Source organism: Ornithorhynchus anatinus, chromosome 2, assembly GCF_004115215.2.
Source record: "Ornithorhynchus anatinus isolate Pmale09 chromosome 2, mOrnAna1.pri.v4, whole genome shotgun sequence".
Lineage (NCBI taxonomy): Eukaryota > Metazoa > Chordata > Mammalia > Monotremata > Ornithorhynchidae > Ornithorhynchus > Ornithorhynchus anatinus.
This window is the reverse complement of record NC_041729.1, coordinates 15,013,848-15,030,376: the sequence shown is the minus strand read 5'-3', so window position 1 is coordinate 15,030,376 and position 16,529 is coordinate 15,013,848. Positions and strand designations below refer to the sequence as shown.

General features: G+C 44.6%; 1 protein-coding gene across 1 annotated transcript in view; it reads left to right on the top strand.

Moving 5' to 3' along the window:
- AACS (acetoacetyl-CoA synthetase) overlaps positions 1–16,016 on the top strand; it is a 91,039-nt gene extending 75,023 nt beyond the window's left edge. The window contains exons 17-18 of the mRNA XM_029058055.2: positions 5,141–5,343; positions 14,752–16,016. Coding sequence (XP_028913888.1) covers positions 5,141–5,343; positions 14,752–14,889 — 341 coding nt within the window. The 3' untranslated portion in view covers positions 14,890–16,016. The remainder of the gene's footprint in view (positions 1–5,140; positions 5,344–14,751) is intronic.
- Positions 16,017–16,529: the final 513 nt, after the last annotated feature.

Sequence of the window (16,529 nt, the reverse complement as noted above, 5' to 3'; positions counted from 1 at the left end):
TAGGCCATGTGGCTTCCTTACTTGGTGGGGTGCACTGTATGGGAAGGTTTGAATAATGAAATGACACGTTCCCCAACTGCAAGGAGCTTACACTTGAGTGGTCAATATAATTAATGGAGTACCTGAGTGCTAAGAAATAGTATAAATGAGTTCATAAAGTGCTAGAAAAGAATGAAGGGATGATAGGGCTCAGGGTGCTGGGAAATTAATCTGGGACAGCTCAGTTGGAGGAGGTGGGATTTTAGGTGGGCTCTGAGTTTGGAGAGAGCTGAGCTCTGACTGCTGTGGGAAAGAAGAGAGTTCAAGCGATGGGAATGGCATCCCACACAGGGTTCGCACTGTAAGAGGTAGGGAGAGCAGGTATAACACCTTCACCGAGAAGCAGCATGGCCCAGTGGATAGAGCATGGACTTGGGAGTGTAAAGGACAGGGATTCCACTCTCGGCTCCTGCGCTTGTCTTCTGTGTGGCCTTGAGCAAGTCGCTTGACTTCTCTGGGCCTCATCTGTAAAATAGGATTTAGACTGTGAGCCCCATGTAGGACAGGGATGGTTTCAACCTGATTAGCTTGTATCTACTCCAGCGCTTAGAACAGTGCTTGACTTGTAGTAAGCGCATAATAAATGCCATTATTATTATTATTATTATTATTCACTGATGCCAGCTGCACGTGAACACCATTCCATCCCTACACTGAACCTACTTTTGGATTGTGTTTCACCAGAACAGAATCATACTGTGGGAAGACTGTCCCTTAATTTTCCCATAGTTTTACATGCAAATTATGAAATGAAATCACACGACGTAGCGTAAATGTCTGTTTTTCATATTTCAAATGGATTCTAAAGTTAAGCAGCCAGGTGATTTAGATCTCAATACCAAACACATTTATATGTTCAAATTTAAAACCTTCGAATCCCTCAGAAATGGGAGCCAACACCTGTGATCTCCCATGTTCTGGGATTAGACTCTGTCTTTGGTATCTTGGGCAAGTCACCAGTCCTTGGGCAATAATGTTAGACATTGGTCTCAGATTCAAGTATTTTTGTGAGACCACAAAAGGTGCCACTTTGCTAAAGTACTTAGCAAGAGAAACCAAAGGAGCCCTTCACCAGTCCAGGGATTCAAAAGGAATAAAAGAGATGTGGAATCGAATCCAAATCCAAGAGAGAACTCTGCCTGAGTCTTTTGAATCAATTGATCAGTGGTATTTATTGAGCTCTTACTATGTGCAAAGTACTGTACAATTCTTCGAAGAGTTGTAAAATCCTGTTTCCACATCCGCCAACAGATAGCACCGTAAGCAGTGATTCAATAGAAAAGAGTGCAAGAAAGTAAATCCAAGTAGGGATTTAATGTCACAAATGATAATTGAAAGCAGAAAACCCTAAAATATGTCACCAGCCCTCCCCCCTTCCCATTTCTATGGTCTACCTTCCCATATGCATAATTATCTTACCATGTGGAACCTGCTTCTGAGAGCTGAAGGAAGAGGCCCCTTACTCCACCAGCAAAGGAGAAAAAAGAAAGATTTTGTCTCTGTTCCTTGACCCCTCTTCAATCAGCTGTATTTACTGAATGCTTACTGGGTGCAGAGCGCTGTAGTAAGCGCTTGAGAGAGTAAAATATAAAAGAGGGTGTAAACAAGTTCCCTGCCCACAATGAGCTTGAGAACTCTGAGGACTTGGCCCTCCCTGTCTAAGATCCACTTCTTATTCTGGTACAAAAAGAAAATATAGTTTCTCCTTTCCTTCTCTACCATTCCCTTACCAACTTTAAACAGGACTTCTGGATGTTTTGAAAACACACGTCTCTCACCAAAGACTGCCCCTAATGCAGCTCATCCTAACATTTGATAAATTATGTTTCGTCACTTAAGCTACTGGGGATTCCCACCCTCTTTTACACTTACGTACAAATCTTTAAACTTATTGAGTCCCTAGCAAGGATCACGTCTACTAACTACTGCGTTCTCCCGAGTCCTTTGTACGGTGCATGGAGTAAGGCCTCCATAAATGGTGATAGTGGGATAGAGTTCGTGGTTGATTCTTTTTTTTGGGGGTCTACTTTTCAAGGGACCTCCTTGGTAACGAGTTTCCTAGGAAGTCTCTGGAGAGAACTGGGAAAATATTGGCTGGATCGTTTCTCTAGTGAAGCTTTGGGAACACTGACGGTCTCAGTTCAGAGTAAACAGGGAAACTTGCAAGGCCTACATCTTGAACAAGCGAGAAGCACTGGTGCTGCCCTTGGACATTAACTTCCCCTTTTAGCGTATGTCTCTGGGTGCTTAGCTTCTCCAAGCCTGGCTGATCAAGAGTTGTTAGCAGTCTAAATATCTCTTTTGTGGTAAATAAGTCAGAAGGTGTCCTCGGGGACCCACTTGCATTCGGCGCTAGAGTATGAGCGTGAGCCCGACTGGGTCGCGTTGAAGATTTGAAAGCTGGGCTGCAGTGTTGGCTGATTCTTGTTTCTTTTGCTGCTAGAAACCAAATGCTGTTAATGAAGCTGGTCCCGCCTCCCACCCTGGCAACAGTGTAGAACCCACCATGGTCTGGAGTGGAGGCAGGCCAATCCCACCACCCACAAGTCCTTCACTCACAGTCCTTCATTCTTTCCTCATCCCCGTTAATTTTCCTCCTGGGAGACGAGGCTGTTTTGGGTGCTCCTAAAGGGAGATCTTGGAGAGGAATCCCCCAGTCGGCTCTCACCTCCAGATGCCTATCACATCCCCAAAGCTGAGCCCGACTTTTGCTTCCTGGAGATGGCGTGAAGAAAGGAGAGGCTAGCTGGCCTAGAGAGGCAGTAAGGCCTAGTGGAAACAGCTTGGGGCTGAGAGTCAGGGCACCTGAATCCTCATCCAGACTCTGCCCGGTGGTTTGCTTGGCAACCTTGGACACATAGCTTAGTCACTGTGGACCTCACTTTCCTTTCTGTAGAATGGGAATAAGATACTTGGTCTCTCTCCCTCTTGAACTGGGACAGGAACTGAGTCTGATTATCGTACGATCTATGCTTCTACTTAGCACAGAGTAAGAGATTAATAAATACCGTGGCTAACCATAACTGGTAGCCACAGCGTGGCTAAGTGGAAAGAGCACGGGCTTGGGAGTCAGAGGACGTGGGTTCTAGTCCCGGCTCTGCCACTTGTCTGCTGTGTGACCTTGGGCTAGTCACTTAACTTCACTGTGCCTCAGTTACCTCATCTATTAAATGGGGATTAAAAGTGTGAGCCCCACATGGGACCTGATTACCCTGTATCTACTGCAGTGCTTAGAACAGTGCTTGGCACATAGCGCTTAACAAATACCATTATTATTAATAATGAAGTATTTCTAAAAATGGGGCTGGGAAAGCCATGGATCATTGGTAAGGATTTGAGATTAGGAGAGGCAGAAGAGAACTCTCCATGGTGCTCCCAATATCATTTTTAGAATCTGTCGATCAATTTATTGAACGCTTACCCTGTGCAGAGCATTGTATTCCAGAGCTATGGGCTGGAGCCTGCCGATACGAATGGTCAGAAGTGAAGGGAAGAGTCACGAACCTTTGCGAGTGACTCGTTGACCTGCATGTGGCCCAAAGGCTCTCGCTGTTACTCCATGATGTGCAATTTTAACCTTTGGACCTGGACCCATGAGTGACCCCATCTTCACCCTTGCTTCACCCTTCCTTCCTTGCTCCCGTTCATCTTACTGTCTACCCTTCAGGCACTTACGGAGTCATCATGGAGGAATTGTGCTTCGTACAGAATGGCTGTCAGAGAAAAGATGGAATGTTTGCCGAGCAACTAACTATCCAGTAGCGGGAAGCAGGAAGAGCGTGGGAAACAAGTTCTCAGATCATGTCCCAACCCTGTTTTTCCCTATCATTTCAGTCTCTCCCCTTCTCCGTACCTTTTTTTTTTTTTTTTAAACCAGAGCTGCTCATAGCATTGGTAGTAGTAGGAGAAATAGTATTTATTAAATCTTTGCATGCAGGGGACTTTGCTGGGAAAATATACTTCTGAAGGGCAGAAAGTAAAAGGAACAGGAGCGAGGAGGATGGGTGGAGCAACAATGGGGCATATTTTCCGTTTTATTCAATAGTATTTATTGAGCACTTACTATGTGCAGAGCACTGTATTAAGCGCTTGGAATGTACAAATCGGTAACAGATAGAGACAGTCCCTGCCCTTTGACGGGCTTACAGTCTAATCGGGGGAGACGGACAGACAAGAACAATAGCAGTAAATAGAATCAAGGTGATGAACGTCTCATTAAAACAATAGCAAATAAATGGAATCAAGGCGATGTACATTTCATTAACAAAATAAATAGCGTAATGAAAATATTTTATTGGCTTTGTGGGTCCAGTTACAAAGGTTGAAATTCCATATTATGGAGTAACCGTGAGCCTTTGGGACACAACAGGTCAATGGGTCACTTTTTTTTTTTTTTTTAACAAGAGCTGCTCCTAATAGTAGTAACAGTATTTATTCTGCCTTTGTTGCATGCGGGTCACTGTAATAAGTACTAGGAAAGTATACATAGGTAAGGGTTAGATACCGTCCCTGGCCTGCTATGTGATAATCTAAGGAGCAACACGGACAGGTTTGAGTTTGACTCCCGGTTCCCTTACTGCCTCTATTAACCATGCAGGATGGGTGCTAAAACAGTGCTCTACACATAATAAGTGCTTAATAAACGCTATTACTGCTACTACTAAAGGATTTATAATAATAATTATGACATTTCTCAAGTGCCTACCATGTGTCTAAGCTCTGGGGTGGATACAGTGTAATCAGGTAGGCAGGTAGGCAGCATTGCCTAGTGGATAGAGCACGGGCCTAGGAGTCAGAAAGACCTGAGTTCCAAACCCGGCTCTGCTGCTTGTCTGCTTTGTGACCTCGGGCAAGTCACTTCACTTCTGGGCCTCAGTTTCCTCATCTGTAAAATGGGGATTAAGGCTGCGAGCCCCATGTGGGACAGGGACTGTGTCCAACCCGATTAGCTTGAATCTACTCCAGCGCCTAGTACATCGCCTGTTACATAGTAAGCATTTGACAGATACCATAAAAAAACCAAAAAGAAATCGTCTGGATTGCAAAACCCAGTGCTTGAGCCGAGGACTCAAGGGCTCTGTGTGTGGATTTTCTGTTCCAGTGGAGGCTTTTGAAGAAGTGGTGGACAGTCTCTGTGTCCCCCAATACAACAAGGATGGTGAGGAGCGGGTGATCCTGTTTCTGAAGATGGCCTTGGACCACACGTTCAGCCAGGATTTGGTGAAGAGGATCAGGGATGCCATCCGCGTGGGCCTCTCCGCCCGGCACATCCCCAGCCTCATCCTGGAAACCAAGGGCATCCCGGTAAGTCGTGGAACAGTCTCCCGAGTGGCTGGGGCTTGCCAGTCTGGAATGGGAGCGATGCAGCTGACGGGTCTCCCCGGGCCCACGCACACAGGAAGCCGTTGACTCGAAGAGATGTGTTCATGTTTTATATAGAGCTTTTCTAGATTTCCTCGTGACTTTTCCCCCCCTCTTTTTTGGAGGAGAGGAAAGGGGAGCCCTTTTGATTTCCTGTGATTGTATTTCAGACAATTCCAGTGAAGACCTATGATCAGTGGACAAGTATGCATCTTCCCTGCTGAGCTGTTTTTTATTTTCCCAAATTAGAATTTTATGTATTCTCAGAAATATTAATGAAAAAATTACTTTTAGCATTTGGAAGAGTTAAGAAGCTCTGCCTTTGGTGTTTGATTTTAAACCATGTTTGCCGGTCTCCCCTTCACAGCATCTCCAAGATCCGCCCTTTCCTCTCCATCCAAACCGCTACCACTTCAGTACAATCATTCATCATATCCCGACTGGATTACTGCATCAGCCTCCTTTCTGATCTGGCATCCTCCTGTCTCTCCCCGCTTCAGTCTATTCTTCACTCTGTTGCCCGGATTATCTTTCTATAGAAACGCTCTGGGCATGTCACTCCCCTCCTCAAAAATTTCCAGTGGTTGCCTATCAACCTTCCCATGAATGAAAAACTCCTCACTCTAGGCTTCAAAGCTGTCCATCCCCTTGCCCCCTCCTACCTAGCCTCCCATCTCTCCTTCTGCAGCCCACCCCGCACACTCCGCTCCTCTGCCGCTCACCTCCTCACTGTGCTCGTTCTCGCCTGTCCCAGCGTCCACCTCTGGCCCACGTCCCACCGCTGTCCCGGAATGCCCTCCCTCCTCACATCCACCAAACTAACTCTCTTCCCCTCTTCAAAGCGCTGCTGAGAGTTCGCCTCCTCCAGGAGGCCTTCCCAGACTGAGCCCCCCTTTTCCTCCGCTCCTGTTCCCCTCCCCATTGCCCCTACTCCCTCCCTCTGCTCTACCCCCTTCCCCTCCCCACAGCACTTGTGTATATTGGTACATATTTATTACTCCATTTTATTAATGATGTGTATATATCTATAATTCTGTTTATCTATTTTAATGGTATTGATGCCTGGCGTGGCTCAGTGGAAAGAGCCTGGGCTTTGGAGTTAGAGGTCGTGGGTTCGACTCCCAGCTCTGCCACTTGTCAGCTGTGTGACTGTGGGCAAGTCACTTAACTTCTCTGTGCCTCAGTTCCCTCATCTGTAAAATGGGGATTAACTGTGAGCCTCACATGGGACAACCTGATGACCCTGTATCTCCCCCAGCACTTAGAAAAGTGCTCTGCACATAGTAAGCGCTTAACAAATACCAACATTATTATTATTATTACTTGTTTTGTCATCTGTCTCCCCTTCTAGACTGTGAGCCCGTTGTTGGGCAGAGATTGTCACTGTCGGTTGCCAAATTGTACTTTCCAAGCCCTTAGTACAGTGCTCTGCACATGGTAAGCGCTCAATAAATACAATTGAATGAATGAATGCGAAAATGAAGAAAATGCCGTTGAATCTATTTAGGGCATTTCTATAAAGGGTTGCCTTTTCTTTTCATTTTAAATCCATTTGGTGTTTAAGTGGGGGTTCACCCAGATTGGGTAGCAGCTAGAACTTCGCATCACTCAAAAGGCTTAGAGTGCCATATGTATTGTTGTCTTTGACTGTTCTCTAATGAAAAACCCCAAACAAAAAAGCCTGTAAATGTATTTTTGAAATTCACCTGGAAATAATCAAAACCAAAAGTTGCTCTGGAGCTAAGGTAATATTGAAACTGGTGTGCATTTGGGCACAATATGCGACTCTGAAATGTAATGTTTTAAAAGGCATGTTTGTGAGTACCCAGAACTCCACCCTCATTTAGTTTGGTTTTAAAAACTGCCCTTTTTTAGGCAGTGTATTTTCTCAGAGAAGCAGCATGGGTTAGTGGATAGCGCACGGGCCTGGGAGTCAGAAGGTCATGGGTTCTAATCTTGACTCTGGTACTTGTCTGTTGTGTCTTTACTGGGCTGGTCACCTCACTTCTCTCTGCTTCAGTTACCTCATCTGTCAAGTGGGGATTAAGACTGCGAGCCCAATGTGGGAAAGGGACTGGGTCCCGACCGATTTACTTGTATCCTCCCTCAGTGCTCAGTACAGTGCCTGGCACATAGTAAGCGCTTAACAAATTCCACAATTATTATTATTATTTTTTCTGATATTCAGGGCAGTGTTAGCTCTGAGTTTCAAGTTTGGAAGCTTTGATTTGTCCTTAAATATCTGAATCGTAAAACTCTTTTAACAGTAAGGAGTCATAGAAAATCTTTGGGTTTCATCTTCTGTCTTCTGACAGGCAGGGGTTGAGCCAATCACCAGGAATTGTTCGACTGTTTTTTGGAAGTCATTTGTCAGATGTCAAAATGTAGGGCACTGAAGGTGTTTGGAGAATTGATTAGTATTATAGGCTTCAAATCTGGGACAGTTCCCTCGCTCTGAGCTGAAGAGGCAGTTCTGCTATGGCAGGAGAAGGGAACAGGGGGCTCTCAGGAGCCAGACTTTTGAAGTTTGGTGGCTCAAAGGCTAATGGCTACATTAGCCTGAGAAGCAGCATGGCCCAGTGGGCCCGGGAGGTGCTTCAATACACCAATTGATCAACTGCATTTATTGAGCGCTTACTCTGAGCACTGCACTAAGCAGTTGGGAGGGTCCGGTGTAACAAAATCGGTAGAGAGGTTCCCTGCCTACCATTGAAAAACCTTTTCTTTGGAAGAAGTTATGATTCCAAATGGCAACTTTATCCTCAGAGCAGGGGAGAGTTAGATGTATTTCACTTTTCCTGAAAAAGGAAACCCAGTGCCTTTCCCTGGTGTGTGGCCCCAGAAGATTTAGCCAGTGTTCTCTCAGTGTGGCTGGAGAAGTAGTAGAATTGATTAAGTGCCTATTGTGGGCTAAGCTCTGGATAAAAATACACAGGTGAGAATGTCACGATTCTTGGCTCCCAAGAAGCTCACAGTCAAAAAAGTAGACTGGGGAGAGAAGGCTGGCAGCCCACACATAAAGAAAGATGACCCAGTGAAACTACAGAACAGCAGAAAAGACAAGAACAGTGATAGATCTTAAGGTATTTGTGGGCAGGGACCTTGTCGTACTTTTCCACTACATGTTTGAAGCATGTAAAAGAGGGCATTACACCCCGAGGCGCTCAAAAAATAGTGTTCCGGGCTCTGTCTTTGCTGCTGTCACTTTATATGTTTTACGGCACCCAAAGCTGGGAAGATGATTGTATAAAAACCAAATAAAAGTCACAACAACTATTGTTATTAGGAAGATAAGGAGTACCGGTTTCTCTGAAAGTGGGGAGGGAATAATATTTCTCTTAATTCTTATCGTAGCTTTCCTTTATTCTCCGTTTGAACTCCCTAGCCTAATTACTTGATCTTACCTCTCCTCCAGCACTGTTTTTTTCCCCTCGAATTTAATTGCTGTGTGCAAAATCGCCTTGATTGTTCCTGGAGATTAAATGCCCTTTTATCTGCACCCACCAGAGTAATCCTCCTGTTTTGCTCACTCCCACCAGAGAGTTTAGGGGAGTTAGACTCTTTATAGGCTCTCTGGAGGTAAGATGGATTTTGTTTGGGAAAAGAGGCTGGGGGCAGCTGGTACGCAGAGCAAAAGTGAAGCCCAGTTGAGCAGTTTTTTTAGCCAGTCTAGAGAGACCACAGAGAGGATCCAGTTGGCTCTCCCACTGGATATTTACAAATCCCCCTTCCACTTGGTGTAGTGGAACTGGGCATAAGGGCTTCTCAGTGCCTTTCTCTTTCCCGTGGCCACCGCTGAAATGACCCTTGAGCTTCACCCCTGGGCACAGAGGATTAGAAGAGCCCCAGGTAGCTCGTCCTTGCAATGACAGCCAGTCCTGCTGTTCTGGCGTTCTCTTCCAACGACATTACTGTGGGCCCTCGCTGCAGGGGCGGAGATGCAGCTAGCCCAGGGCTGTGGTTTCTCACAGTTAAGTAGCTCCTTCCCATTAAAGAGACCCAATTATAATGGATCACAAACGAGCAAGCAGATTAGCCCTCATCTTCAGTCCTGGGCAGAGTTATGAGAAATGCAGGAGTCCTGCTCTCAAGTTCCTTCATTATTTTAGCATTAGGATGATTAGGAGAAACAACCTCATTTAAATAAATGTACTCCCCGTCACCCCCCCACCTCCCTCTTTCCAGGTAGCAAAAATTGATACTTGGCCAAAAAGAATAGACAAGAGGCTGCTTGAGAAATTGCCTTAAAGTGACAGATGTGCTCTGTCCCTTGGACTATTTGTTTTTCAATCAGTGACCACTAAAATGCTGCAGGTAGGAAGGCGTTCTGCCTGCCGGGTGCCATGTGCAGCAGTGACTGATTCAGATTTTGCCTAGCGTGGATTCCAACGGACTGCAATCCTAGTTCTGTTAAAATGGTTGGCACTGCCAGCCCCATGAGTCTGTGGCCAGGATGGCAACCATCACAAGTGTCTTCCTAATAATAGTAATAATAATAATGATAGTGGTATTTGTTAATCACTTACTATGTGCCATCACTTTACTAAGCACTGGGGTGGATACAGGTAAATTGGGTTGGACGCAGTCCTTGTCCTATATGGGGACACAGTCTCAATCCCCGTTTTACAGATGAGGCAACTGAAGCACAGAGAGATGAAGTGACTTACCGAAGGTCACACAGCAGACAACTGGGATTAGAACCCGTGACCTTCTAACTCCCAGGCCCATGCTCTATTCACTACACCATGCTGCTTCTCATCTAGGTGTCACTGTGGGAGCTCCCTCAGCTCACCCTTCTACCTCACCCTGACTCTCTCCCTTTGCTCTTCCTCCCTGCCCACCCCATAGTACATATATATATGTATATGTATATGTATATATCTATATTTCTATATATTTATATTGATGCTGTTTACTTATACTGATGTCCGTCTCCCCCCGTTCTAGACTCTGAGCCCACTGTGGGCAGGGATTGTCCCTCTTTTTGCTGTATTGTACTTTCCAAGTGCTTAGGACTGTGTTCTGCACACAGTAAGCGCTCAGTAAATACGATTGAATGAATGAATGAATGAGAACCCTGGACTGGCTGGACCACTGGCCTTACTCAGAAGTGGTCCTGCTGATGTTCTCACAATATTCTTGGTGGGAGGAAGTCGGTTTTTTTTGGCTTGAGCAAGTGCTACAGGAGGAAAGAAGGTTTGTAGCTCTTTTTTTCCTCCCAACCTAAAGCCGAAACAGCTCAATTTATCTTTAAATGGTGGCCTATTTGTGTTGCAGACTGGCAGGAGTTATTTTGGTCCCCAAAACCACACTTGAAGTCATTTGGATGATTCTCGAGCACAAATCACTTGGATTTAAAGGAGGAAAAACTAATCCAGCGAGGGGTTGGTGACAGGCAGTCCCCGAGGAGCCCCTGCTTAGATCATTAATTAGTTCACGCATTGATGGCATTTTTCAAATGAATGGATTTTAATTACATTTCAGGTAAAAATGTGCCAGTGGTAAAGTGATCAAACTGTCACCAAGCCTTTTGCCTGGGAAAGAAATTTCTGAACCATTCACATATCACTACCTCAAAAATCCCATTTTGATTTTTAAAGACGTGCAGAACGTTTTTCTTTTTATTCTGAAGTGAGATCAGTTTGAAAATTAGGAATGCTGTATCTTGTTGGCAGAAAGACCATTTTTTTTTTTCCCATTTATGGTTTAAAGGAAAATTCCAAGGATTATTCTCTATAAGACAAATGGGAATGCAGACTATGAATCCAAATCTTTAGGGCTACTAGCCTGGAGAGTGGCCAGGCTCTTCCCGGTTGTCTTTGGAGACGTGAAGTCTGAGGATTCTCCCTCTTCCTACCAGTCCCTGCCCTCCAGGAAGCCATCCCTCACGATTATTTATTGAGCATGTATTCTTTGCAGAGCACTGTACTGATTGTTTGGAAGAATTCAATATATTAATAATTGTATTCGTTAATAATGTGGGTATTTGTTAAGCGCTTACTATGTGCAGAGCACTGTTCTAAGTGCTGGGGTAGATACCGGGTAATCAGGTTGTCCCACATGAGGCTCACGGTCTTCATCCCCATTTTACAGATGAGGTAACCGAGGCACAGAGGAGTTAAGTGACGGTAAGCACTCACTCTCTGCCAGTCACTGCACTAAGCGGTGGGGTGACTACAAGCAAATTGGATGGGACCCAATTCTGGACCCACGTGGGGCTCACAATCTCAATCCCCATTTTACAGATGAGGTAATTGAGGAACAGAGAAGTGAAGTTACTTGCCCAGAGTCACATAGACAGGTGGCAGATGGGGGATTAGAACCCAGGACCTTCTGACTCCCAGGCCTGGGCTTTTTCCACTACAACATGATTACTGGTCTGAGAAGCAGAGTGGCTTAATGGAAAGAGCATGGGCTTGGGAGTCAGAGGTCGTGGGTTCTAATCCCGGCTCTGCCATTTATGAGCTGTGTGACTTCGGGCAAGTCACTTAACTTCTCTGTGCGTGTTACCTCATCTGTAAAATGGGGATTATGTCTGTGAGCCTTTCGTGGGACAACTTGATTACCTTGTATCTACCCCAGCGCTTAGAACCCTACTTGGCACCTAGTAAGTGTTTTAACAAATACCATCATCATTATTATTAAAATGCTTACAGTCTGCCCTATATAGAGCACTGTACTGAGTGCATGGGAGAGTACAGCAGAGTTACAACCCCTGACCTCAGGAGATTATAATCTAGTGAGGAGTTTACAATTCTCACATAGGCCAAATGTGCCCAGTGCCCCTCCCATACTCCTGTAAATAGGTACGTGGCAGGAGAGCAGGAGTCTTCTGTTAGGGTCTATGTCTTCTGGGCAGGACTGGCATTGCTGGGTGCACTGGGCACTGCCCTGGCAGGCTTGAAGAGCTGATAAATAATGATGGCATTTGTTAAGCGCTTGCTATGTGCAAAGCACTGTTCTAAGCGCTGGACGTTGCCATTGAGGCAGAGGCGTGTGAGGCGCCTTGCCTCAGGAGTTTTAAGACTTTTCATTTTAGACCATCAGGCAACCAAGTACAGGCCCAGCTTCCTCAGACTGGATATGTGGGTGATTGAGGTAGATGTCATAATGTTTGGGCAAAGGAGGAGCGGAGAGATTACTCTGGAATAAACAGAAAACAACAGGGAAGAATTTGGAGGAATTTGAAGAGGGTTGCAGAACAACGAAAAATATCTTGAACGATGCTTTGTGGTCCTGCTGTTTCTTTTTTTCCTTGAGAACCTCTTTCTCCGCCCCCGTCGTCCCCCTTCTCGGACAATGTTGGGTCACCATCCCGATTATTATTTTTATTGCTATTGTGTTATTATTCTTAGGTAATTGCATTTAAGTGTTTACTAATGTGCCAAGCACTGTTCTAAGCACTGGGGGACTTACAAGGTAATCTGGGTAGGCACAGTCTCTTTCCCACATGGGGCCCACAGTCTTCATCCCATTTTACACATGAGGGAAGTGAGGCCCAGAGAAGTGAGTGACTTGCCCAAGTCACACAGCCTTGGCAGAATGGGATTAGAACCCCTGACTTTCTGACTCTTAAGCCTGTGCTCCGACCACTAGGATATGTATTGAGCGCATAGTAGGTATCTGGCACTGTACTAAGTGCTGGGGTGAACTCAAGGTAATAGCATAGGAAAAAGCCCCTTGTTCCAAATGGGATTCACAACCTGAGGCTAAGCCCCACTTTTCCTCATCTCCCACTCCCATCTGCATCACCATGACTTGCTCCCTTTGCTCTTCCCCCCTCCCCTCACCCTACAGCACTTATTTATATGTCTGTGATTTCATTTATTAATATTGATGTCTTTTTACTTGTACTGATGTCTGTCTCTTGATGTCTGAGCTTGCTATGGGCAGGGATTTTCTCTCTTTATTGCTGTATGTACTTTCCCAAACCCTTAATACAGTGCTCTGCACACAGTAAGCGCTCAATAAATACTATTGAATGAATGAACCAAAGAGCTTAAAAGAATAGGTATCTTATCTCGATTTTACAGTTTAGAAAACAAGTGCAGAGAGGTTAAATGACTTGTCTAAAGTCACGCAGCAGGCCAGTGATACTGGAGTTGGAAACCAGGTCTCCAAGACTCATGTTCTTTCCACAAGGCCACGCCGCCTCCCAGAAATCCTGAATTCCCAGAAACTCTCCAGCCATAAGTAGAGCATCCAGTGACTGGGAATGGAGAATGGGCATGAACATAGCAGCCCTTAGAATGCTTTAACGGAAAGACTCTTTTTCCATTAAAGATATCCAGCAATTAACTAAAGGCAACGGACTCCCCCCTCCAACACCACTCTTCCATGGCAAAACACAACCTGCATTAGCGTTTGGCTTGGGCTCAATATCCCCTGAGCTCTGTGAAGAGATTCTAGTCCTGCTTAAATTTGGACGGACGCCGACCCGGGCACAGTGCAGATATCTCATTCCCGACTAATAATGATAATTGTGGCATTTAATTGCTTACTATGTGCCAAGCCCTTTACTAAGCACTGGGGTAGATAAAACCTAAAGTAGATCAGACCGTCCCTGTCCCACATGGGGCTCAAAGTCCAAGTAGGAGGGAGAACAAGTATTGAAGTCCCATTTCACAGATGAGGAAGTGAAAGCACAGAGAAGTTAAATGACTTGTCTAAGTTAGCAGAGCAGGCAAGTGGTTTGGGACTAGAACCCAGGTCCTCTAACTCCAAAGCTTGTGCTCTTCTCCCTAGGCCTCAGTGCTTTTCGGTGTGGAGCAAATACTCTTTGAACACACACATCCTCCTGCTCCTGTCCTCTGCTCTCTCACGATGTTTCTTGCTCTCTTTTGCTTTCTCTTGCTCCAAAATATCTTCCTTTTGGTGAAGGATACTCATGGTAGGAAAGCTTTTGAGAGCAGTAAGAGAAAATCTTAACCTCCCCTTAATCCCAACTCTTTCCACTGCTGGTCTTGTACTATCAAAGCTTCTACTAGGACCCTGTTCCCTCTGAACACTCAGGGGCAAGAGGGTCAGATTGTGCAGCCCAAGGACGTTTACACCTACACGTAAAACAAAGGCTGGTGGTATTCGATAAAATCGATTTAGATGTTTGGCCAAAAGTTGGTACAGGTGGAACGTGACTTTTTGGGATGAAAATGGTATCACTGCCGTAGTAGTAGTGGCTGAGAGGTTGCCAAAGGGTTAAAATGTGTGGGGCCAAAGCCTGGCTGTAGGTTCAGTTCTCAACTATTACAATCCAATTCTTGGGTTGGTGATATTTCCAGTAAGACAGGAACAGTTTGGTGTCGTTTTTCTCTCTATAACCGAATCTTTTTCTTTTTCTCCTTAAACTTGCAGTACACAATTAATGGCAAGAAAGTGGAAGTCGCTGTGAAGCAGGTTATTGCAGGGAAGTCGGTGGAACAGCGCGGAGCTTTCTCAAACCCCGAGTCACTGGACTTATACCAAAATATTCCTGAGCTTCAGAATTTCTGAACGGGGCCAGTTTGCACATCTTTCTGCTGCAGATGCCTGTACATAAGGTTATTGTATGTTCCAAAAACTTTTATTTAAATACTGAGGGTTCTTTTAAAATGAAATTTTAATGAAGTGCTTTATAAAAGTCTCGGGGAAAATCGTGTTTCTTTTATCTGTATAATATGTGGGATATATGATCCTTTGGCAGCCTGGGATATGATCCTGATGTTCTGTGTGAAGGGGAACCATTGGGTTTTGCTTTAATTTCTACATATTTTAAGCCTGTGTTCATATACAGGCCTATTCAGTACAAAAAATCCTTAGTTGTGTATTGGGAGGTGCATATCTATACACACCATCTTAATACATGTCTCTGTACATTCAGATCTGTGGGGATGGATGTGTGTTTATATATATGTATTTGTGTGTATGTAATATGTTTCCTAAAATAGCTGGATATTGCAGCCTGACAAACCACTGCTACAAATACCAGGAAAAACTTTCCAGTTTACAGAAGGATGCTACTATTTAATAGGATTTTAAAACAATTAACTCTTAACAAACTTTAATTTTTAAAAATGTCATTAGTATGGGTAAGGGTCAAGTGGGAAGTTTCCCTGGAGCCCAGATGGGAGATTCCAAGTACTCCTTCTGAATGTTATGCTTAGCATTTAGAATTAGATGACTCCGTCGTTTATTCCAACTGGATCCCGAGAGACTCGGCCAGCCAGAGGCCTGGAAGACTCTTCATGTCTTCGAAGATTCGGTTTATGGCATGACATTATTATGTGTTCTGAGTAAGCTAATTCTTGATGATTCAGTTTCTGAAGTCATTAAGGGTTCCAGGGAAGCGAACTCTTGGGTTGGATTGTAATATTGAAATTAGAATTATGTCTTATGAGCACTTGTGAAGTGAGAGTCCCAAGTTGTATAGTCAAACAGCCTGTGTAGTGTTTCAGTACAGTTGAAATTTCACAAATCCCAAAGTTCATTTTTGTATTGCTTTAAAAAACAACAACACTAAAGCCATGTTCCAAGTGAGAAATGCCTTCTTTTGAGTCCTTTCTCTTTCCAGGTTATCCCTATTAAAAAAAAATGCTATTGTGACTCTGGAGAAACAAATAAATGGATATGTTAAAACCTTCCTATGTTGTGGACAAGAAACTAATCATTGTGTTGGCTCAGAGGAATAAAGGCAGTCATTGTCTCGTAGGGTAAATCAAAGGAATGAAGTAATTTTCAAAATACTTTATGAAATTTGGGTCTCTGCAGGGGTCGAAGTAGGTTTCTAACACTGCATCTGACATTGAAAAACTCTGTAATGGATCGATTTGGGGTCAGATTCTCTACCCTTCTGGCCTTCGGTAGGGCCCGTTAACTTGTTTAGCATTGTTTTCTGGATTTTATGTGAGACGATCGAGCCGCTCCAGTATACAATTCAGACTGTAGTTACAGTGGGAGAGAATGTTTACATAATCTGAGCCAGAAAGATAGCTCAAAGCCCGCTTGGTAAATTCTTGGCATTTGGGCTCCCTCACTTTACATATCTGCTCTCTTCACCTGCTACTCCCCATCCTGTTCTCTTCATTCCTCCCAAACTAACCTCCTAACTCGAACTCACTTTGAATTGTCCTGCCTCAGCCCCTCTACCCCTCTGT